This window comes from Protopterus annectens, chromosome 13.part0 (genome assembly GCF_019279795.1).
Source record: "Protopterus annectens isolate FY-2018-M chromosome 13.part0, PAN1.0, whole genome shotgun sequence".
NCBI classification, from domain to species: Eukaryota; Metazoa; Chordata; order Ceratodontiformes; family Protopteridae; genus Protopterus; species Protopterus annectens.
The window spans coordinates 125,142,676-125,166,238 of record NC_056747.1 but is presented as its reverse complement, the minus strand read 5'-3'; the positions used below and the strand labels follow the sequence as shown (position 1 = coordinate 125,166,238).

Here is a 23,563-nt window from a genome sequence, read left to right as displayed (position 1 = left end):
AAAACCATGATGGTGTTTGATGGTGCGTATTCCTGTTCTAATGTGGTTGGGGTAAAATGGCTATTGATCAAGCAGTATCTGCAGCCTTTCCAGTTAACTGGGAACTGGCAGTCTAAAAGGGAAAAGCAGTAGTCGATGCCATTAAATTTTTTGTTTTTATGTAATATTCTGATGGACAGAAAATTAAGTGTTATTGGAAACAGTAATCATAATCGCATCTCCTTTCCAGAAAGGCTTTAGCTAGACTGCAAGTGAGTGATGGATTGTTTTGTAATCTATGCCCACAGGAAAAGAGCAGTAAAGAATGCTTTAAAAACACACAGTGACTGAAATGCATGTCTTTCCTCAGCATTTTACTCACCATAAATTTTAAAAGCATAGTAAGCTTTGAGGTCTCTTGGAGCCATTTCACTCATGACAGAGAACATATCTAAAAAATCATCTAGTGTCAAGTTCCCTTCTCCGTCCTCTGAGAAAACCTCTGCTATTCTTTGGCGAAAGGGATTACACTGCGTGAAAAATAAAAACACCATTTTAACATGAATTAAATATATATCCTGTTTCTTGCAATAAGAACACATAAACCAGTAAAATAATGTTTCAAGCTGCATGCATCAAACTGTTGTAAGTGAAGTTTTTACTTTGCTTTTAAAATGATAAAATGTTATATTTACATTGCAATGCATTAGCTCATAATGATAAGGCTACTTAGTCTTCCCTTTAAGTGCATTTAGCATTCCACCTCCTCTCCACTTGCTCTTCACCTATCCCAACTGTCTCTGGAATGCTTCTGTATATTCCTTCACCATCACCCATACCAATAAACCACTCCATGGGACCACAACCCTCTCTGTGAATAAGTACTTTCAGAGCTCCATGGAGCAGTTAGCTGCTATAATCTGCTACCTGTACTCCCACCCTCCTTTTCAAGGTGTCCACTTTACACCTCCCTGACATGATCTTGTGCACCAGTTTTATGTATCCACTTTCTGTTCTGGTCCCCGGACAAAGTAGCGGTCTAGCTCCTGCAGTATCTGGTCATGTACTTTTCTCCTAAACTGGGTACATCTTTCTTGCAGCTTTGTTCTGAATTCCAGAAGCCTGATGTTCTCTTTTCTGTATGACTGTCAGTAATACAGACAGTAATCAAGGTATAGTCAAACCATCCCCCTGCATATTGTAAACATTACCTCTTTGCTTTTGGAATCTACCCCCCCTGGAAGGATAAATTCCAGCATTTGAGGGTGTTTGGTTCCACTAATGCCCTCTCGCTCTGCTCTTGGTGGTTCAAGCCAGGTGTGATCAGCACCTTTAAATGCTTTCCCTGCTCTCATGCTTTCACTACCACTCTCCCAGCTGATATTCTCACCAAGGGTGTTGTGTCCCAACTACAATTCCTTGCATTTGTTGTATTGAGCCAGAAATGCCACCATTTTGCCCACTTGATCAGCTTTTTTAAATCCTTCCTTAGATTCTGCAGCCCCCCAGTCCTCTTACACAAGCTGTGTCTATCATACAGGATACCTGGATATGACTGCGCCAAGTAAACTTGAAATGAGAAGATTTGGTCAGTTATAATTTGCTGTCAGTTTCCATTAAAACTTTGCAATTAAAATTACAAGGTCACTGAATTGTAGGGGTAATAAAATGTATGTTTACTCACAAGGCTGTGTGATCTTGGAGTTAGTACATTCAGAGATGCAGTGGTGTCGGGGGTGCAGGGTCAGGCTAGCCTGTCTCTGTAAAAACACTTTTTTTTCCTGTTCCTGTTAAAGTCAATAGTGGTGTGTTACTCCACAGTGCAATGTTTCTCAGTGCAATGTGTTGCTTGCTTTCCCATGCTTTATAGCTTCTGTAAAGGGGCTGATCCTGTTCTTTAGTCCCTGAGATATATCTGAGACAGAGGACTAATCCCTGCTGTACTCCACTGCTCACTTTCCTTGTTCCTGATGCATGTCTTTGTGTCTGACTATCCATCTATGCAGCGGACCAGTTCCTCACTCCTGGTCCCATCCCCAACCCCCTCCAGTTTTCCCATCACCCATCTGGTGAGACTGAATCAAAGACTATAATGAAGTCCAGGTAGACCACATGTACTGACACTCTTCTTGTGAGTTCACTTGTAACCAAATCATACAATTGACTCAGGTTTGATTGATAGATCTCCCAGTCATGATGCCATGTTGGTTGCTATCTGGGAGATTATTGTTCCTTAGGAATGCTACTGTAATTTCTCTCAGGAATCTTTCTATGACTGTGACTAAGCTAGCAGGCCTGCATTTCCCAGGATTTTTCCTGCTTCATCCTTTATACAAAGGTACCCTACCTACTGTTGTCTAGTTCTCCAGCACATCTGCATTGGTCAGTGATCTGCTGAAGATCTCCATTGTGGGGTCTGCCTGTAAACTATGCAGGCTCCTGAGGATTCTGTGAGATAGCCTGATGGTCCTTGTGCTTTATACTTCCTACAAGCAGATAATTTCCGATCCATGTCATTCCCGTCTATCCTTGTGTTTGCACAGTGCTTTTTCCTCTTGCCCTTCCTTCCTTCCTTCCTTCCTCACAGTCTGGCACTTTCTGACTCTCGTCTTCTGTCAAGGCCGAAGGAAAATACTCATTAAGTAGTTAGTTCATAGTGCAAAATGAGCCAGTGTTCAGGCCAGATGCCATGTTAAAAGACAGTTTCCACATTTGCAGAATATACTAAACGACCAAGCCAAGAATCTAGTGATATCTTAAATAAATTCATAGGATTCAAATTATGTGCATAAATTGGGAGCCTATTCCATAAATGAGCAATGTTGTAAGAAGGGAATTTTAAATATCTTGCAGTTCTACAAGAACCAAGATAACAACAAAGAATTCTATCTCATAATAGTTTGTCAGAATAAGTTGTCTCCAAACATAGAAAGATTCATAACTCCTCATTGTGTAAAGCTTTGAACTGTAAGCATAATCTACATGTTATAAAGCGGTAGTCAGCAGAAAATAATTCCAAGTGTTAACGTCTATCAGAATACCTAAGATCATATGCATCTATTAATTTATACTCCCTTGAGGAGAATGAAATCACACATAGACAAGGAGAAAATCATAAATTCTAACTTAATAATTGGCATACGTTTCAAATAATTTTGTAAGTAGAGCAGAAGCTCTTGATTGACCATATACTTTTAGGACTTTAGATTTGACCACTGTATTAGTGGCTTTAAAATTCAGTTTATGGTTGATATAGACATCAAGATATTCTAATAAGAGTGTACTACCAATGAAAGTGTTCCCTAATAAGATGTTATGATTGATTTTCAGGGGCCCAAAAATCATGAAATTGCATTTACTAAAACTGATATTAAATATGTTCATATTCAGCCATTTTACTACACTAGAACGGTAATTAATGAGCATGAACAAAGGATTGCTACACTGAATATAGGTTCATTGACAGACTGCAGCTTGGAAATGGATGACATGATGGTAAGGAGGAGGCTGGGCTTCCTGTGTATTCAGGAGACAAGATGGAAGGGCAGTGCAGCAAAGTCACTCGGCGTGGGATCCAGAGTCTACTTTTCATGGGGAGAACAGACTAGAAATGGTGTGATAATTGTGGTGATGGAGATTCTTCTGAAGACAGTTAGGAATGTCATCAGAATTAGTATTAGACTCATGACAATCAGACTCCAGTATAAAGACATGAGTATTCATAATCCTGGCCTATGTCCCATAGGAGGGTTGTGATTGCAAAGAAAAAAAAGTGCATTCAGACAGTGGCTGCAGGATCTGGTAGATAAATTGAGACAAAATGAGTTGGTGTTAATAGTGGGCAACCTGTATACTCATATTAGAACAGATAGGACAGGCCAGAAGGACTGCCTTGGTCCACATAGCTGGGGTAACAGTAATAAAGAGGGAGAGGCACTTTTTCCCTTCTGTCTAGCAAATGGCTTAATGATGGCTGACACAAGGTTACGTATGAGAGTCAATCACAAGATCACATACAAGAATGACCAATATTCAACGCAGGTGGACGTCCTCCTAGTAAAGAAAGGAAAGAAAGGGCACTGGAGTAGAATCAGAGATTGCAAAGTCATCCTCAGTGAAACAGTTTGACCATAGCATAAACCAGCTGTGGCCACAATAAGCTGCAAGTAGTGGTTAGAGAAGGTTGTAAGGTCAACAGAGACTAGGCTGAAGACCTGGAAGTTGGCTGGGAAGAACAAGAGTTTAAGGAAATGGTCAGGGCTCTAAAACCTTCAGGAAGAAGGGAAAATAAGTGGAGTCAAAGAAGAATGACAGCATCTCAAAGTAGAATGTGTGAGGACCATAAAACAGATATGCAGCAGAGCCATGTACAGAAATAAGGTACATAAGGATTGGTGAGGGAATGTAGAAGCCCAGGAAGTTATCAAAAGAAACAATGTGCGAGGAAAAATGGGAGATAGAAAAGATGTGCCAGGCTAAGAAGGAATACTGGCTGGCTAGCAAAGAGGCCAAGAAAGGAGTTGCAGTAACAAAGAACAAGACATCAGATGCACTCCGCCTGCTTCTGAAAAGTGACTCAGCAGATGCCTTAAAGATGTACTGAGATGCTGACATGAGAACATGATTTTGTGAAAGCAATATCATAAGCTCTAACAACAACAAAAAATTACACAACGAACAATACTAATCCCCAACAAAATCCATGCTCCTAACATCGCACAATGTTGCCGTTGTATATTCATGCTCCTAACATCCTCATCATTGCGTTTGTATATTCTTACTCTTCTTCCTCACTTTAAGCCCAAAAATTGTTTGATAACTGTTGCCTGATAGTGCTTTTCCCTGGATATTCATGATTTCCCTGCCATAGACAGAATCATATCCAGGATCCAGTTCTTTCTAGTAATTGATTGAACCCTCTTGGTGTAAGACCTCATTTAGCTTCCAGTCTCCCTGTAGCCTGAAACTTGGACTATCCCAATCTGCTTCTGACAAACTCAAATCCTCCATCACTATTGCCCCCTTTGTCCTAATGATCGCCTTCCTTCTCTCCTCCAGCCTATTATCCTTCTCCCTCGACGTGTTTAGGAGACGATGCGCTATACCAGTCCAACAGCTCTCACTTCTATTCTCACACAACTCTCTGGGCACTTTGACTAGTTTCTTACCTTTCCTGATGCCTGACATCATTCCAGAGTTTGTGCCATTCCTCTGCCAGAAGCTCACATCATATCACAATAAACATTAAGGTGCATCCATATTAAACACTCACAATTTCAGCCTCTCTGTAACTGAAAAACTTTCTAAAAACTTGCACTTGCCTATTTTAAACTCACTACCACAATTGGCATGAAACTGCATTTTATACCCACCCTTTAGGAGACTGCTTAAAAACGTCTTACTGAGATACATACATGCGCTTCTTCATGCTAATGATTAGTATATTTAATCAATTAGTCTAAATGTTTCATCTCGTTAGCTGCTGTATCTCTATACATTACTTTAATACTCCTATAACACCCAAGAATTGAACAACTTTTCAAGCCACCACATGTACAACTTCAAAACATGCAATGTGCCAGCATATTACTGTATCCAGCACCAAACTTTGCAGTCATAAATATGTTTCAATGTATATTTGTATTCATTATATATATATATATATATATATATATATATATATATATATATATATATATATATATGGGTTACTGTTGTATTATCCAAAACATAATCCATCAAATTGTGTTTCCGATAATACAGTTTAGCTAAAGTGCATATTATCGAAAGTGCATACTGTCGACAATATGCACTTTCACTAAAAAATCCAAAAAAACCCCATTAAACAGTGTTATGCCCCCCTGCACCCCCCACACCCCCTACTTTATTATTCTCATTCTGAGATCAAATTACAGTGGGGAAAAGGGAATATTCCCTTATCCCCACTGTACCACGATGTCAGCGATAGCTTCGTTAGTTGTAAATCAACACTATACGTTGATTTACAACTAATGGTGCATGCAAACTGCATGCTTTCTTTAATTTCCCACTCCCCATTTAGCGAAAGTGCATTTTCGATAAAATGCACTTTCGCTAAATTGTGTTCGCCGAAACACAGTTTCGATAAACCGTGTTTCAACATTATAATAGTGACCCATATATATATATATATATATATATATATATATATATAGTGTGTGTGTGTGTGTGTGTGTGTGTCTGTGTGTGTGTGTGTGTACCATTTACATATGCTTTTAACAATATTATAAAAACTTTCTAAATCTTTTAATTATTTACGTATGTAAATTTCAATGTCTGTCTTTGCTAAGATCCCAAGTCATGGCTGAAAAGGATCTCGAGACCAGTTCAGCTATCTGGTTAACACATAATGCCCTCCTTTATTTAGGTTGCTATTCCATCTCCATCTCACCTTTCTCTGTCATTTGTACATTATCCATACACCGGCAGCTCCATTGCCAGGTCTATTATCAATTATCAATTAATAATCACATCTAGAAGAAGCTGCAGCTGGATGGGTTTAACCTGTCATAGTTTTATTCAGATGAAAACATAAGAAAAAGATTTTACTGCAGGGTGGCCTACCCCCTGCACCCCCAGTGCCTTAGATAGGGCCTTTAACACTTGATCTATGGAGATGTGAGGTGCAGAACAAGTGTCGAGGATGTTGAAAGAGCCTTTTGGGGGGACAGGGGGGTAAGTTTGTGCTGAACCTATCTGCTTGCAGGTTGGCTAAGCCAACAAGATCAGTGTAAGTAATACTGTTAAGTATTAATTCGGAACAAACCTGGGCTTTGCTATGGAAGATCCTGACATAACTGAAGAAGGCTTTGTAGTTTCCCTTTGTTTCAGAGGCTAGTTTCGATTCATAATTTCTTTGGAGGTTTTCACTAGTGATCTAATTTGCTTGTTGAGGCTAAGGAGGGAGTTTTCCCTATTTGGAATTTGTGCCTTTTTACCCTTGGACAACAGTTTCTTCCTTTTGTTGTAAAGCCTGTTGATAGACTATGTCCACCAAACAGGTTTGTATTTCTTTGTAGAGTAGGTTTTATTTCTGTTGGATATGGCTATGTCCATACAGTTGTACAGGTGCTTGTATACTGCATTGGCGTACTATTCAGCATAGTTGTCTGCATCCTCTGAAGGGGGCAATTGTTTGAAGAAACAGACACCCTCCCTTAGGAGGTTGCAGTCAGCCTTTGAGAAGTTTTTTAGATTGATTATGGCTGGGGGGAGGGGGGTGTTGGATGGGATAGAAACTTCGAACGGATCAGTCCCATGATCTGGTCTCACCAGGGAAGGACATACTATGGGAGTGGTGCAGCAGTCACCCATGTTGGTGAACAATATACCCCCTACACTCATCCATCACCTCCTGCAGTCACCCCTTCTTCTAAGGCATAATATTTGCATTGCAAAGAAATACTACCCAAACATGAGCCAAGACGGTAGTTTCTACATATTTTTTACCTTCTATCTGCTGCCTAAAAACCTACCCCCCCTTTCTGCTTCTTTGAGCTTCTCTCCTTCTTCTGATTTAATTTGTTGATACAATTGTTGATAACCTTTTTCAGCCTATTGCTAAGTATTTTTGTCCCTTTTCTGCCAATATGTTTAACATCCTTCACTGATGTCCTTCTATATCACTGTTGCAGTATCAAAAACAGAAGGGATTTCCTGCCCAGGGCAGCCAGATGCTCGGCCAGTATGCAAAGGCTAATTATCTTGCATGCACCGTATGTTACATTTATGCTCCCTGCACAGAACATAGGGTATAAAAAGGATGTATGGATGCAACTACCTAGAACTTCTTTGCTGCCAGGTTAAACACAACTTTTGCTAGTTAGTCTGAATGCCTTGTTGTTGTACTGAATACTTAGCCACCAGATAAATGCCCTGTTGGAGTTGTTTTGTTTTACTTTTCTTGGTCTTGTATTTTATTTTGCTACCTAGAGTTCATGTCATCCAAGAAGGGAAAATGTCAATGTGTGAGATGCAGATTCCCCATTAGGATTGTCACAAACAGTGTATTTTTTTGTTTGGGTGCTTCCCACGACCATGCCTCTTGTAGTATCTGTAAGACATTTGTGCCTAAGACACTCAGAAACCATTTGTCTTCCCTGGCCATTTATCTTGAAAACCAGTGACTTAAACAGCTGGCCCAGGGTACCATGGCAGAATTGTTTAATCCTGAGATACTCCCACTAGGTAAGAAGAAAGTCAAGAAGTCTCGTCTGGATTCTTTAGCTGTCCAGGCTCCAGCCCTGTGTCCCACTAGAAGTGTGTAGTAGCTGTGTAGGTCATTTGGTTATGTCGGATTCCTCAGCATGACCCTGTCAGAGGCTGGCATGGATCTGTCCTTCTGCATGTCCTCTGAGGCTTTGCAGGCATCTGGCCCGGACGTCAAGAGGGAACCACTGCTGATTATCTCTGAGGGTTCTAGAGGATTTCCACAGATATTGGTCAGGGAGGAGCTTCCGGGTTCTTTTATCAAATTTCAGTAAAGATCATAACCTCTAGTATTTGCTAGAACGGATGCTTCTTCCAAGAAAAGACAAAAACTGAAGCATGTTTCGGTCCATCCTATGGATCCTCAAAGGGAATGGCAAGAGTTTACTCAAGGCTTGTACTCTGCCTTAATGGCCCTAAAGCCTCCTCTAGGGATTTTAGTATCCACTCCTCCGTGTATCTTTACCCCTTCTAAATGGTTTAGGGAACTGGATTCCTTGCATTACAATTCCCTGTCTGGTGAGGATTCTTTGTCCCATTCTTCACAGACGCCTTCTCCTTTGGCTTTTGGATCTGATGAAGAATGTGTTGGCCTTCAGTCTACTTTTGAGGAACTGTCCTTTGGGGGCACAATTGCTAGGATGATGGAATAGTTTAAGTGGGATTATTCTCAAGTAACTGATATTCAAGTGGATACTCCTAACCCATCTGCAGTTCCTCCTGTGTTGGCTACCTTGTTAGATACTTTAATTGTTGCTTTCAAGTCTCCTGATTCTCATCCTCCTGCTCCTAAGAAACCTGTTAGGTTCTAGAAGGTTCCTAAGAAGTGTCTATTTTTATTTAAATGTCCTTTTGCTGATCCTCCTGTGGTGTCAGTCTCTCCTGAAAAATCTCCTAAGCTTTTGCCCTCTTCCAAACTTTTGCCTTCTGATAAGAATTGTAGGGCAATGGAAAGGACTGGTAAGAAAGTTTACACTGCTTCTATTTTGGCCTTTAGGGCTGTTAATTACCAGACCCACATGACCAGGTATGCTCTGGCCTTGATTGCTCAGGCTTGGCAGGTTATATCTGACCTCCCTGATTCTGATGGCACATCCTCTGCCCTATCTGTTTTAGGTTCTGCTTCTCAAGTGGCTCGCCACTCTATTAAGTGTAGCCATGATGCTGCTGATGCTTCTTCTAGGGGTGTGGCTTTTGGGTCGGCCATGAGGTGTTATTTTTAGCTTCATCTTTAGTCTCTGCCTGAGGACATTAAGGCCAAATTGTTGGATGCTTCTTTAGATAATAAACATGTCCGCAGCAGCAGTCTCAAAAATATGTGTAAGTCTCTTCAAGAGGAAGGCAAAGCCTTTCAGGACCTTAAACATATTTTTGTCTGTCCTGTCCCTAAGTTCCAGAGGAATTATCCTTCTAGATCTGCTTGTGTTCACTGGCAACCTCGCCAGGCCTCTAAAGGCAGAAAAAGTGGGAGTTGGGCCCCTTCTGCTAAGGCTTCAACCCCCACAGACACTTCTTTTAGACCAGGTTTTTTTGTCCTTTCAGCTTTCCCTTTTTCTTCCAATTAAGCATCTCATCACTTCAGACATTTGAGTTCTTTCTACCATCCGTTGAGGTTACTTAATGATATGGAAGTCTCTCCCTCTTTTTTCAGGGATTCCTCAACCTCTTCTAGAGCAACTTCCTCATTTCCCAGAAGTCTAGCCTCCCTGGTGAACCAAGGAACAATTCAGTATTTTCTTCCTTCCCAAGTGGGAAAATGTTTTATTCCAGGATGTTCCTGATTCCTCAAAGGTAGGACCTATTCTGGATCTCTCCCATCTCAACACTTTCTCAAGGTCCTTTCTTTTTTTTTTATGCTTACTCTTCAAACCCTTTTTTCTCTTTTATTACCCCAGGTTTTTCTGGTGTCCTTGGATCTGGAAAGATGCTTACCTTCATATCCCTATTCACACTGTTTTCAGGAAGTTTTTACATTTCTCTGTGTCTTCCTTTCATTTTCAGTTCTCTGCTTTGCCCTTTGACCTCTCTAGTGCTCCATGGGTATTCACAAAATACCTAGCTCCTGTCATTGCTTTCTGCAGGCTCCAAGGCATTCAGATTTTTCCTTATATAGACAGCCTGTTGTTTCAAGTGCCTTTTTGCAGTCACTTGTTAAGAATCAGAAGTTCACAATCTCTCTTCTTCAAAGTCTGGGGTTTACTATGAACTTCTAAAAGTCCTTCCTGACTCCCTCTCAGGATCATGTGTATCTGGGATGCAGGATTCAGACAGTGCCAATGTTGGCCTGTCTTCCACCTCCAAAGGTTTTATAAATTGACAGCTTTCTTTCAGTCTCTTCTTCCTCTGACTGCTATGACAGCCAGGGAGTTTCTTTGGGCCCTGGGATTCAAGGCCTCTTCTATTCCAGTGCTTCCTCTTCCCAAACTGCATATGCAGAAGCTTCAATGGTACCTCAAGTCAGTTTGACTGCAGCACTGTCATTCTCTATATTTTGGTGTACCTCTCCTTCACTGTCTAAAGCAAGTGGTAGATTCAAAAGTTTGCTTCAACTCAGGTTGACCCTTTTAGCCTCCAGTCCCTTCTCAAGAACAGTTCACCAATGCCTCACACATGGGGTGGGGGGCTTCTTTTGGTCACCTGAAAGTTCAGAGTCTTTGTCCTCCCCATCAGTAGTCAGGCCATATCAACATCAAAGAGATGAGAGCTCTGATTCTGGCCCTCAAGCTGTTCACCCCATGTTCTGTCCAGGCCCCTTGAAGGTGTACACAGACAACACTACAGTGATGTGGTATGTCAACAAGCAAGGAGGCACAAAATCTTACCCCCTCTGCAGGATGGCTCTCTGGGCTTGGGAGTTGACTCTCAGTTATCAGTTAACTCTTTAGGCAGCATGCATTTGTTCACAGCACTGTCTAGTGGCAGACTCTGTCAGCAGGTCCAAAACACAGGCTCCTGAATGGATGTTTCACAGAGATGTGCTTCTGGACATAGTCCAACAGTGGGGTATTCCTCAGGTAGATCTTTTTGCCTCCCCTATGAACAGGCAGGTTCCTCTCTTCTTTTCCAGAGTGCCATGTGATCCGGCATGGAAGATGGACGTGCTTTCTTTTCCTTGGAAGTGGACGCTTCGTATGTTTTTCCTTTGATTTTTCTACTTCCAAGATTCCTGCAGAAGATTCAGCTGGACACCCCAAAGATCTTGCTAGTGACTCCCTTTTGGCCAAGACAGCACTGGTTTCTCCCCTTAATGCATCTGGCCAGGGGAAATCACCAAAAGTTACCTCACTGGATGGATCTCCTTACACGGGACAAGAGGTTTCTCATCCATCCTCACTTGTCCACTCTTTAACTGATACAGTGGGTGATAGGGTGTTGATCCCTTTCGGGCACCTGTTTTCTGTGGATGTGCCCAGGGTTATACAGGAGGCAAGGAAACCCTCAACCAGGAAATCTTATATGTCCAAATGAAAAAGGATTTCTGTCTAGTACCATGCTTGTAGCCAGGCCCCTTTTTGAGTAGGTGTCCCTCTGGTCCTCTTATTTGTATGAGTTGCTTCAGTCTGGCCTGGCCTATTCCTCCGTGAAGACCTATTTTTCAGTCATTTCTGCTTGTCTGCCCTTGAATCCTCATCTGACTTCTTGTTTTTGAGGTCAAAGAATTTATTAAAGGCATCCTGCAAATTAGGCTTCCAAGGAAGGACCTTCATTTTGTTTTGGAAAAAAACTGACTTAGGCTCCTTTTGCCTGCAGATTCTGCTTCTTTGCAATTTTGTAACCAGGAAGACCATTTTGTTGCTTGCTCTTACTTCTGCTTGGAGGGTTTCTGAGCTCCAGGTCCTTAATGCCATTCCTCCTTTTCTGTTTTTTTTTTCACAGGGACAGGGTGTCCATTCACACTAATCCTTCTTTTTTGCACAAGGAGTAAATGAGTTGACCTTAAATCAGTCGGTACAACCCTTCCAATTTCCCTTCTTAGTCTGCTAGTGAGAAGGTCCTGCATACTTTGGATCTGAACAGACAGCTCAGGTTCTATTTGGATAAAACTCAGTCTATTCATAATTCTGGTCAGCGTTTTGTTTCCTTTCATCCCAGGTCTTTGGGTTTGGCTGTTTCTCAGCAGACCATCTCCTCCCGGACCTCTAAGGCCATTTCCTTTTGTTGTTCTTTTCATGGCAAATCCCCATCTGCTTCTGTTAGAGCTCATTCTACTAGGGCCATTGTTTCTTCTGGTTGGACACCAGTTCCATCCTTGAAGCTGCTGCTTGGTCTTCAGTGCATGCCTTTACTAAGCATTATATGTTGGGTATAGTTTCTAGGGCCAGAGCAGGTTTTGCTGACGCCATTTTATTTGGGTTTGTTGAGAGTTATTCTCAGCCATCCACCTCCCATTCTGTATCTTGAGCTTTTTTACTCTCCCTTCTGCTTTGGATATTGCAACCGTGATATAGAAGGACATAGTACAGTTGTGTAAAATCTTACCATAACAGTAGATTTCCTTCTCTTCACTGTTGCAGTACTTGCTCCCTCCCTACAACCCCCTCTTGTTTGTTCTGGTTTTTGTTTTAGTTTCCCTTCTTGCTGAAGGTTCCCCTTTTTCTTCTGCATTTTTTCCTTCTGGATGTACATGGACTCCTTTGTCCTGCAGAGACTGTTCTCTTCTGGGGTAATTCAGTTCTGGGTAGTTGCCTGTACGTCCGTTTTATGCCCTACATTCTGTGAAAGGAGCAAAAACTTGATGTACGACACATACAAGATCATTAGCCTTTTGTATACAGGCCATGCGTTGGGTTGCCCTGAGCAGGAGATACCTTCTGTTTTGGATACTGCAAGAGTGCAGAGAAGGACATTTACTGTTATGGTAAAACTTTGCACAACTGTACTTTCTCTAGCTCTTCTGGAAACAGGACAAGTGGAACTATATTATATGAGACAATATACAGCAAAAATTCATGCAGCTTCAGGTGCATAACTCATTCATTAGCATTCATTCCTAACCCATTCGTTTTCTCATAGTGAAATATAGTGCTTTATTTCTTTATGTAGAATAATCTGAAATTGCAGGGAATGCCTAAACAAACACATTTTCATGATTACATACAAGTGAATGAAGCATTAATGCAGAACAATTTGAACAGGAACCTACATTTAGAAATTCCCATGGGAATTCTGTATTCTTTTGTTGTATAAGGTGACACTGATTTGCCTGACTGCCACGTGAAATTCCAGTCGTGAGAGACAACTTGCACTACTATATGCACTTTGGCTTAACTTGCTAGCCTGTGTTTTTAATACCAACATTATGCACTGTTTGTCATCACTTCTATTTTGCAGTAGCCCTACAACACCTTAAAATTATGCACTCACAGATATGTCAGTTGTACCTGCCTGGTGGCCAATAACAGATAAGTAATGCTTGGGTAAAGAATCAGAGGAAAACAGCTGGACTAGTTCAGGACTGTTACTAGTGTGTGTGTGTGTGTTTGCGTGCGTGCGTGTGTGTGTGTGTGTGTGTGTGTGTGTGTGTGTGTGTGTGTGTGTGTGTGTGTGTGTGTGTGTGTGTGTGTGTGTGTGATGCTTAAACAATAATAGTGATCACCTTTACAGGCAAACAGGATTAATGTAAAATCATGTATATTAAATGAGACATAGAGTTTTGTTACACAAATCAATACAACTTTAATATGTTGGTGCCATTTGGTTATAATGCACAAAACATTTATAAGTGGCACACATTCTTTAAAGGAAACAAGCTAGCAAGACTTGTTAATTGCCCTAAAGAAAAGGCAGTTTGCATCCACTACACTGACAACCACCCCCCAGAAGCATGTGGTCATTTTCATACTGTGCATCCTCAGTCAGACAAAGGACCCATTGCAAATTCAATTTAGCTTTATTAATGCTGAGATCATTTCAACTGTCCAAGCCTTTTGTAAAAATGGATGTCAAACAATGTGTGTGCAATGGTATGAAAAGATAAACTACATGTTAAAAGTTCTACCTATTAACACTGTCAAGATGATTGCAATGATATCAGTTTCCAGATGCTTATAATTAGAATTGCAACAGGGGAATAAGTACAAATTACTCTAATTTTTATGCAGTGTACAAAGAATTTGCTTTCTTGAAAGGGGGAAGGGGTGCATAATGACAAAATAGTTTATTTTTTTAACCAAACAAAGCCATCTAAGCACCAATGACTTTTTTTTTGGATGACCACGAACACTGTCTTGTTAACTGACTTGCTCAGAATCACAAAGTTTTGCAAGGTGAAATTGTGGGAATCAAACCTGCATGTACATGTTGAAGCTCATTATCATTGCAAAGCATTATCCCTTTATACCATTTGTGCTAACTCCCAGAGTTAGAAAGGCAGAGGTAAGAAAATGTCACAACAATGACTGTACAGTTGTGAGGAAAACAAGCCCCGTGCCAGATGGTGAGGGTGAGGAATAATGTGGAGATGCTGGGGGAAATATAAGGACGGTCCAAAGTTAGCTGAAGCAGAAGTAGTTCAGGCACTGTAGTTAGTGCTGAGGTCATGTCATGTAATAAAGATATAGAAAGTTATATTCTGGCACTTTGCCTTTAAATCTGCATACAGACGTCAAATGTCTGTCTAAATGATGATTTCTGTATCTCACTGTTATCCTACAAAATACAGGCATTAAAAAGATTATCATTTCTGATGTTTGCATTTTTACCAGTTGCAGCGATGCATTAATATTTTTGCAGTATTGAATAATAAATCTAGGGCAGACAAATACATTTATAGATAGATAGATAGATAGATAGATAGATAGATAGATAGATAGATAGATAGATAGATAGGAACATACATCTTTGTCAGCTACACATTCTGTTGACAGCTTTCCTGGTTATTATGTTTTGTTGACAGGAAAGCTGATCAGTGGTGTGAAATCAGCATAATACTGGGTTGAGGAATATACCCTTTCCCAGTAATGTGTGATCTTAGAGTCTGTATAGAGAAGTAGTAGAGAGATAGAGGAGGGGCACTGCCCCCTACATTAAGGATGTAGAGGGGTTGCCTTCCCAAGCAAAAATGATTGATTGTAGCTTTTATGTTCTGAGGTTATGATGCCCAGCACTGGATTATCGATCTTTTGAGACTGATGAGTTGGTAGCAATGATATGTAACTTGATCTAAGTGTTTTGAAATCAACTTACGTAAATCCCTTTAGGGAACCCTCGTATTAGGATTTGTTCCAATGTTTATAGTGGCAAGAAATTTCAGAATTAGATACTTTTTCTTGTTTTTCGTCATCCAGTGTTCAGATTTTCAGTGTAGTGTATTTGGGAAGGCCGAATTTGACGTTCCTTTCATCAATTAAACGATAGTAATCCCCCACACATATACAGTCACACATACGCATCTATGTGTTTAAATTACAGTATCATAATTCTGGTATAGGAAAGTTTTAGATTCACCCAGGCTATCTGAACATTTTAATGAACAGATCTGAATGCCCATTTTACTGCCAGTTGTATTTAACTTTTCTCTGTAACAAACAACACAGATAAAATCAGACTACCTGTAATTATGACAGGTTCTCAGGAAGTATTGTGTCACTGAACTTTGGGAATGTTGTGTAATATACATTCCAAGGTGGACCATTGGGAATGTTGTGTAATATACATTCCAAGGTAGACCACTGGGAATGTTGTATAATATACATTCTTAGGCAGACCATTGGGAATGTTGTGTAATATACATTCTGGGGTGGGCCGTAGGGAATGTTATGTAATATAAAATATACATTCTAGGGTGAAACACTAGGAATGTTCTGTAATATACATTCCAGAGTGGACCACTGGGAATGGTGTGTAATATACATTCCAGTGAACGACTAGGAATGTTGTGTAATATACATTCTGTGGTAGACCATAAGGAATGTTTTGAAATATACATTCTAGGGTGGATCACTGGGAATGCTGTGTAATATACATTTCAGTGGACGATTGGGAATGTTGTGTAATATACATTCCAGGGTGGACCATTGGGAATGTTGTGTAATATACATTCCAGTGGACCACTGGGGATGCTGTGTAATACACATTCCAGGGTGGACCACTGGGAATGTTGTGTAATACACATTCTGGGGTGGACCATAGGGAATCTTGTGTAATATACATTCCAGGTGGGCCTTTGGGAATGCTGTGTGATATACATTCTGGTCGACCATTGGCGGTGTTGTGTAATATACATTCTGATGGACCATTGATAATGTTGTGTGGTATACATTCTGGGCTGGACCATTGGGAATGTTGTGTAATATACATTCGAGGGTGGGCCACTGGGAATGTTGTGTAAATATACTTTCCAGGACTGGATTTGGCTCCATATCACTGGGATCTGAGCATGCAAAATAGCACAGACTACCTATTGACTCTTCCAGAATCCCTCTGATTAAATCATTCTGTTGTCATTATCTAACTAAAAAGTAATCTAGCCAGATTGAATAGTTACTTGGCTCACCTAATGTACCCATTTTCTTGCCTAATTAATACACCGTATATTCAAGCCAACTAATCTTATAGCTCTCTCCCTCTCTCTCTCTCTCTATATATATATATATATATATATATATATATATATATATATATATATATATATATATATATATATATATATATATATATATATATATATATATATATGTAAATATAATTTGGATAGTGAATCATGAAGTACGATGGATTAGCAAGGAGGAAGTAAGGATAGCTATGAAGAGAATGAAGAATGGAAAGGCTGTTGGCCCAGATGACATATCTGTGGAAGCATGGAGGTGTTTAGGTGAAATGGCAGTGGAGTTTTTAACCAGATTGTTTAATGAAATCTTAGAAAGTGAGAGGATGCCTGAGCAATGGAGATAAAGTCTTTTGGTACCAATTTTTAAGAATAAGGGTGATGTGTAGAGCTGTAGTAACTACAGAGGGATTAAATTGATCAGTCACAGCATGAAGTTATGGGAAAGAGTAGTGGAAGCTAGGTTAAGAAGGGACGTGATGATTAGTGATCAGCAGTATGGTTTCATGCTGGGAAAGAACACTACAGATGCGATGTTTGCTCTGAGAGTGTTGATAGAGAAGTACAGAGAACATCAGAAGGAGTTGCATTGTGTTTTTGCAGACTTAGAGAAAACATATGACAGGGTGCCTAGAGAGGAGTTGTGGTATTGTATGAGAAAGTCAGGAGTGTTAGAGAAGTATGTAAGAGTGGTACAGGATATGTACGAGGGTAGTGTGACAGTGGTGAGGTCTGTTGTGGGAGTGACAGATGTGTTTAAGGTGGAGGTGGGGTTACATCAAGGATCAGCTCTGAGCCCTTTCTTATTTGCAATGGTGATGGACAGGTTGACAGACGAGATCAGACAGGAGTCCCCGTGGACTATGATGTTTGCAGATGACATTGTGATCTGTAGTGAGAGTAGGGAACAGGTGTAGGAGACCCTGAAGAGATGGAGATATGCTCTAGAGAGAAGAGTAATGAAGGTCAGCAGGACTAAAACAGAATATTTGTGTGTGAATGAGAGGGAGGATAGAGGAATGGTGAGGATGCAAGGAGTAGAGGTGGTGAAGGTGGATGAGTTTAAATACTTGGGGTCAATAGTTCAGAGTAAAGGTGAGTGTGGAAGAGAGGTGAAGAAGAGAGTACAGGCGGGATGGAGTGGGTGGAGAAGAGTGTCAGGAGTGATTTGTGACAGACGAGTACCTGTAAGAGTGAAAGGGAAGATACATACGATACACCCTACACTGATTGATTACATTACAGCAACTATGAAACAGTGGCACACCACTTTGCATTCAAGCCACGATAAAGGACAAATTATTATTATTACAGGGATGAAAATTAAAAAGGGGGATATTCCAGGGTGACTCTCTGTCACCGTTGCTCTTTCATCTTGCCCTTAACCCATTAAGTTATCTACTCAATAGATTAGGTCATGACTAAAATTTAGTCCCAGAAAACAACAGTGTAAAGACTTCTCATCTTCTTTTTGTAGATGATTTAAAATTGTATAGTTCATTGGATGAGGAAGTGAAAGCACAACTGCAGGTGGTCAAAACATTTTTAGATGATATAAGAATGTCATTTGGTCTTGATAAATGTGCAAAAGTAACCTTTAAAGCAGGAAAGCTGCAGCACCAAGAGAACATCAGTTTGGGACAGGAATGTGATATAAAAGAACTTGAGCATGAGGAAGTGTATAAATATTTGGAATTGATGAAGGATCAACTGTTAAACATGAACAAGTATGAATAAAACTTAGTAAGGAATATTTTAGAAGACTTAAATTAATACAGAAAACAGCATTGACATCTAGGAACAAAGTTCAAACTATAAACCAATTTGCCCTTCCTGTCCTAACTTACAGGGAGGTGTTGGATAGGTTGGACAGGAAAACAAGAAGGATGCTTCATGCTCACCAAATGATTTATAAAAATCACTGCATACCAAGACTATATATTCCCAGTTCTGAAGGAGGTATGGGCCTCTTCGAAATTGATTACATGTATAGATTTGCAATCGTGGGACTGCATGCATATATGCTGACCTCATAAGATCCAAATATAGTGAAAGTTTTGAAACATGAGGAGAATAAATCTAAGATGACTTCCCTTCTTAGTCTAGCAGAGGAATATCGGCATCAAGTGGGAATGGAAATCAAACCAGAAGTAGATAAAAATCAGGCAGCAACTGAATGTGCCAAAAACAAAAGAAAGAATATAACGTGAAGGATCAGATTAAAAGACAAGAAATGTGAAAAATGCATAAATATAGTTGCAAGTATAGAGAACTCCTGGATCAACTTTATGTTGATCAGGATCAAATGCAGGAATGGTTAAGGAGAGACAAATTCAAACCAAGAGATGAAAGGTCAATATTGGCAGTCCAAGATAGTACACTACATACACATTGGTTTACAAAGTACATTGAACATGTGGGAGAAACAAACAAATGTAGGCTTTGCAAAACAGAATTGTTAACAGTTGCATACCTTGTTGCTGGTTGTGACATACTAATGGAAGAAGGACTGTATACTGAATGGCATAATAATGTGGCAAGACTGTTACACTGAGGATTGTGCAAACATTATAATACTGAAGTAGCTGAAAAACACTGTAAACATGAGCCACAAAGCATCATAGAAAATGATGGTCTACATCACATGGGATCACCCATTACCAATAGTTCAAAAGATAGATGTGAGAAAACCAGATATAGTGGTCCATGAAAAGAAGACAAAAGTAGCACTGATCATTGAAATCGCTACACCCAGTGACTATAGTGTCTTGTGTACAGAGAGACACAAAGTCATAAAATATCAGTATTTGTAGGCAGAAATAAGAGGAATGTGGAAGAAAGATACCCAAACAGTTTCAATAGTAGTGGGAGCAGCAGGTCTTATAAAAAAGAATCTACAGTCGTATTTAGATATGTTACTGATACATACCACTCCGTAAGAACTGCAGAAGTAGTCATTACTGGGCACATTGCAGGTGTGCAAAGAGCATTTATGGCTGACATCAACGATTGAAACAATACCAATTTCCTGATCTTTAATCATACTTTGACTATGGAACGGGGTCCATTCCTGTCATGGTATAAGAAACCCAAAAGATTTGGCGGAATTAAAAAGTATCAAAGCACATACCATAGGTACACTGGTATCAAGACTGAAAAGATGGCAGTGTAGAATCCTCAACACATGGAAATATTCCTACAATGGGGTTAGGCCAGGCCCAGGGGGAGGATGCCCCCCCCCCATTGTAGAAGGAGGTAGCAGTCCACAAAAATCACAAAAAACTGATAGGCCAAAAAAGAGCCATACAGACAATAGAGTGGACTATTGAGGATAAGAAAGAAATTATGTATTGTTACTAAAGCCCAGAAGTTCCAGACAAAAGATATAGGAAAAGATTAAGAAAGAAATAAAAGGAAAGAAAAATACTTCCAAACGAAAAACTGTCAGAAGCTTCAAATAAAAATTTGTGTTCATTAATACAATAAAACCATGAAAAACACTATATAGACCAAGAAACCTTGTGTCGTTTGGAAAAAGAACCAACTGAGGAAGTGCGAAAATTGAAAGAACAACATTTAGAGATGTTTCAAGGCTATAAAAAAGATATATGGCCATGGGAAGAAAGAGAGATCTGATACGGTGCAATATTTATGCAGAAGAGAAAGCGATATAACAGAAATAAGTAGGATAAATTACCGTACAGCCAAATTTAAAACAGATAAAGTCCTACCACAAGAATACAGGGTAGTAAGGGAAAGGATGGGGAGAAATCGAATGCCATCATGGAATTATTGAAGAGAGAAAACTATAAAGCAGTTATGACAAGAAATATCACTGTTAGAAGAGTATAGAAGGGGGAACAGATTAAGAAAAGTACGTAGAACGATAGACGTGATAAAAGCAATGCGCGATATTATAAAGGATTAAGATTTATCATGCACTATTGCAAATAATAAACTAAAAATATCAGCATAGGCAGAAAAACATAGAAGATACACAGATAAATATAAAGGAAAAGTACAAAATAAGCAATTTATTAACGATCCAAAAAAGTTTTTTTAGAGAAATTGGGAAACAAGGTAAAAAGAATTAAAATAGCACCAAAAAAGAAGAACTAGATACATTTTGGAGAACTATATCTATGAAGATCCTGTGGAACATAACAAAGATGCTAAATGGATAGAAGAAGTTAAAGAAAGAATAAGAAGTTCAAATGTACATTATATGAAACAGGATGAAGTAATGGCCGGAGAGATTGAAACAAAGTTAACAAACACTGGTAATTGGAAAACCTCAGGCCCAGATGTAGTATCTAACTTCTGGCTCAAAGTATTAACATCTTTTCATAAAGATTTAGACATCAGTAATCTGCATCCTGAACAAACACCAGCCTGGTTAACAACAGGAAAAACAGTACTACTTACGAGTGAACCTGCAAGCTATCCTATGAACTATAGACCAACAAGCTGCCTTCTAACAACATATTTACTATAAACTGGAATTATCATGGCACTAGAACAAAAGGGTAATAAAAGAAAGTCATATGGAACAAAGGATCATTTGTTGTTAAATAAAGTCATAATGGAGAAACTGTAAAAAGATGAAGAATCTAAGTATGGCATGGATTGACCACAAAAAAAAGCATTTCACAGTATCCCACATTCATGGATGAGTGATTAAAAATGTATAAGATACACCCTACACTGATTGATTACATTACAGTGATTATGAAACAGTGGCACACCACTTTGCATTCAAGCCACGATAAAGGACAAATTATTATTATTACAGGGATGAAAATTCAAAAGGGGGATATTCCAGGGTGACTCTCTGTCACCGTTGCTCTTTCATCTTGCCCTTAACCCATTAAGTTATCTCCTCAATAGATTAGGTCATGGCTACAATTTGGTCCCAGAAAACAACAGTGTAAAGACTTCTCATCTTCTTTTTGTAGATGATTTAAAATTGTATAGTTCATTGGATGAGGAACTGAAAGCACAACTGCAGGTGGTCAAAACATTTTTAGATGATATAAGAATGTAGTTTGGTCTTGATAAATGTTCAAAAGTAACCTTTAAAGCAGGAAAGCTGCAGCACCAAGAGAACATCAGTTTGGGACAGGAATGTGATATAAAAGAACTTGAGCATGAGGAAGTGCATAAATATTTGGGAAATGATGAAGGATCAACAGTTAAACATGAACAAGTATGAATAAAACCTAGTAAGGAATATTTTAGAAGACTTAAATTAATACAGAAAACAACATTGACATCTAGGAACAAAGTTCAAGCTATAAACCAATTTTCTCTTCTTGTACTAACTTACAGTTTTGGAGTGATTGACTGGCCCCAGGAGGTGTTGGATACGTTGGACAGGAAAACAAGAAGGATGCTTCATGCTCACCAAATGATTTATAAAAACCACTGCATACCAAGACTATATATTTCCAGTTCTGAAGGAGGTATGGGCCTCCTCAAAATTGATTACATGTATAGATTTGCAATCGTGGGACTGCATGCATATATGCTGACCTCATAAGATCCAAATATAGTGAAGGTTTTGAAACATGAGAAGAATAAATCTAAGATGACTTCCCTTCTTAGTCTAGCAGAGGAATATCGGCATCAAGTGGGAATGGAAATCAAACCAGAAGTAGATAAAAATCAGGCAGAAACTGAATGTGCCAAAAACAAAAGAAAGAATATAACGTGAAGGATCAGATTAAATGGCAAGAAATGTGGAAAATGCATAAATATAGTTGCAAGTATAGAAAACTCCTGGATCAACCTTATGTTGATCATGATCAAATGCAGGAATGGTTAAGGAGAGACAAATTCAAACCAAGAGATGAAAGGTCAATATTGGCAGTCCAAGATAGTAGACTACATACACGTTGGTTTACAAAGTACATTGACCATGTGGGAGAAACAAACAAATGTAGGCTTTGCAAAACAGAATTGTTAACAGTTGCATACCTTGTTGCTGGTTGTGACATACTAATGGAAGAAGGACTGTATACTGAATGGCATAATAATGTGGCAAGACTGTTACACTGAGGATTGTGCAAACATTATAATACTGAAGTAGCTGAAAAACACTGTAAACATGAGCCACAAAGCATCATAGAAAATGATGGTCTACATCACATGGGATCACCACAATAGTTCAAAAGATAGATGTGAGAAAACCAGATATAGTGGTCCATGAAAAGAAGACAAAAGTAGCACTGATCATTGAAATCGCTACACCCAGTGACTATAGTGTCTTGTGTACAGAGAGACACAAAGTCATAAAATATCAGTATTTGCAGGCAGAAATAAGAGGAATGTGGAAGAAAGATACCCAGACAGTTTCAATAGTAGTGGGAGCAGCAGGTCTTATAAAAAAGAATCTACAGTCGTATTTAGATATGTTACTGATACATACCACTCCGTAAGAACTGCAGAAGTAGTCATTACTGGGCACATTGCGGGTGTGCAAAGAGCATTTATGGCTGACATCAAAGATTGAAACAATACCAATTTCCTGATCTTTAATCATACTTTGACTATGGAATGGGGTCCATTCCCGTCATGGTATAAGAAACCCAAAAGATTTGGTGGAATTAAAAAGTATGAAAGCACATACCATAGGTGCACTGGTATCAAGACTGAAAAGATGGCAGTGTAGAATCCTCAAGACATGGAAATATTCCTATAATGGGGTTAGGCCAGGCCCAGGGGGAGGATGCCCCCCCATTGTAGAAGGAGGTAGTAGTCCACAAAAATCACAAAAAACTGACAGGCCAAAAA

The 23,563-nt window shown here is 39.5% G+C and overlaps 1 protein-coding gene across 2 annotated transcripts in view; it reads right to left on the bottom strand.

Annotated features, from left to right (window-relative positions):
• Positions 1-23,563, bottom strand: part of CIB3 (calcium and integrin binding family member 3) — a 152,437-nt gene that overhangs the window by 35,866 nt on the left and 93,008 nt on the right. For both annotated transcript variants that reach the window (XM_044090704.1, XM_044090705.1), the window contains exon 4: positions 362-509. In XM_044090704.1, the coding sequence (XP_043946639.1) occupies positions 362-509 (148 nt within the window). The remainder of the gene's footprint in view (positions 1-361; positions 510-23,563) is intronic.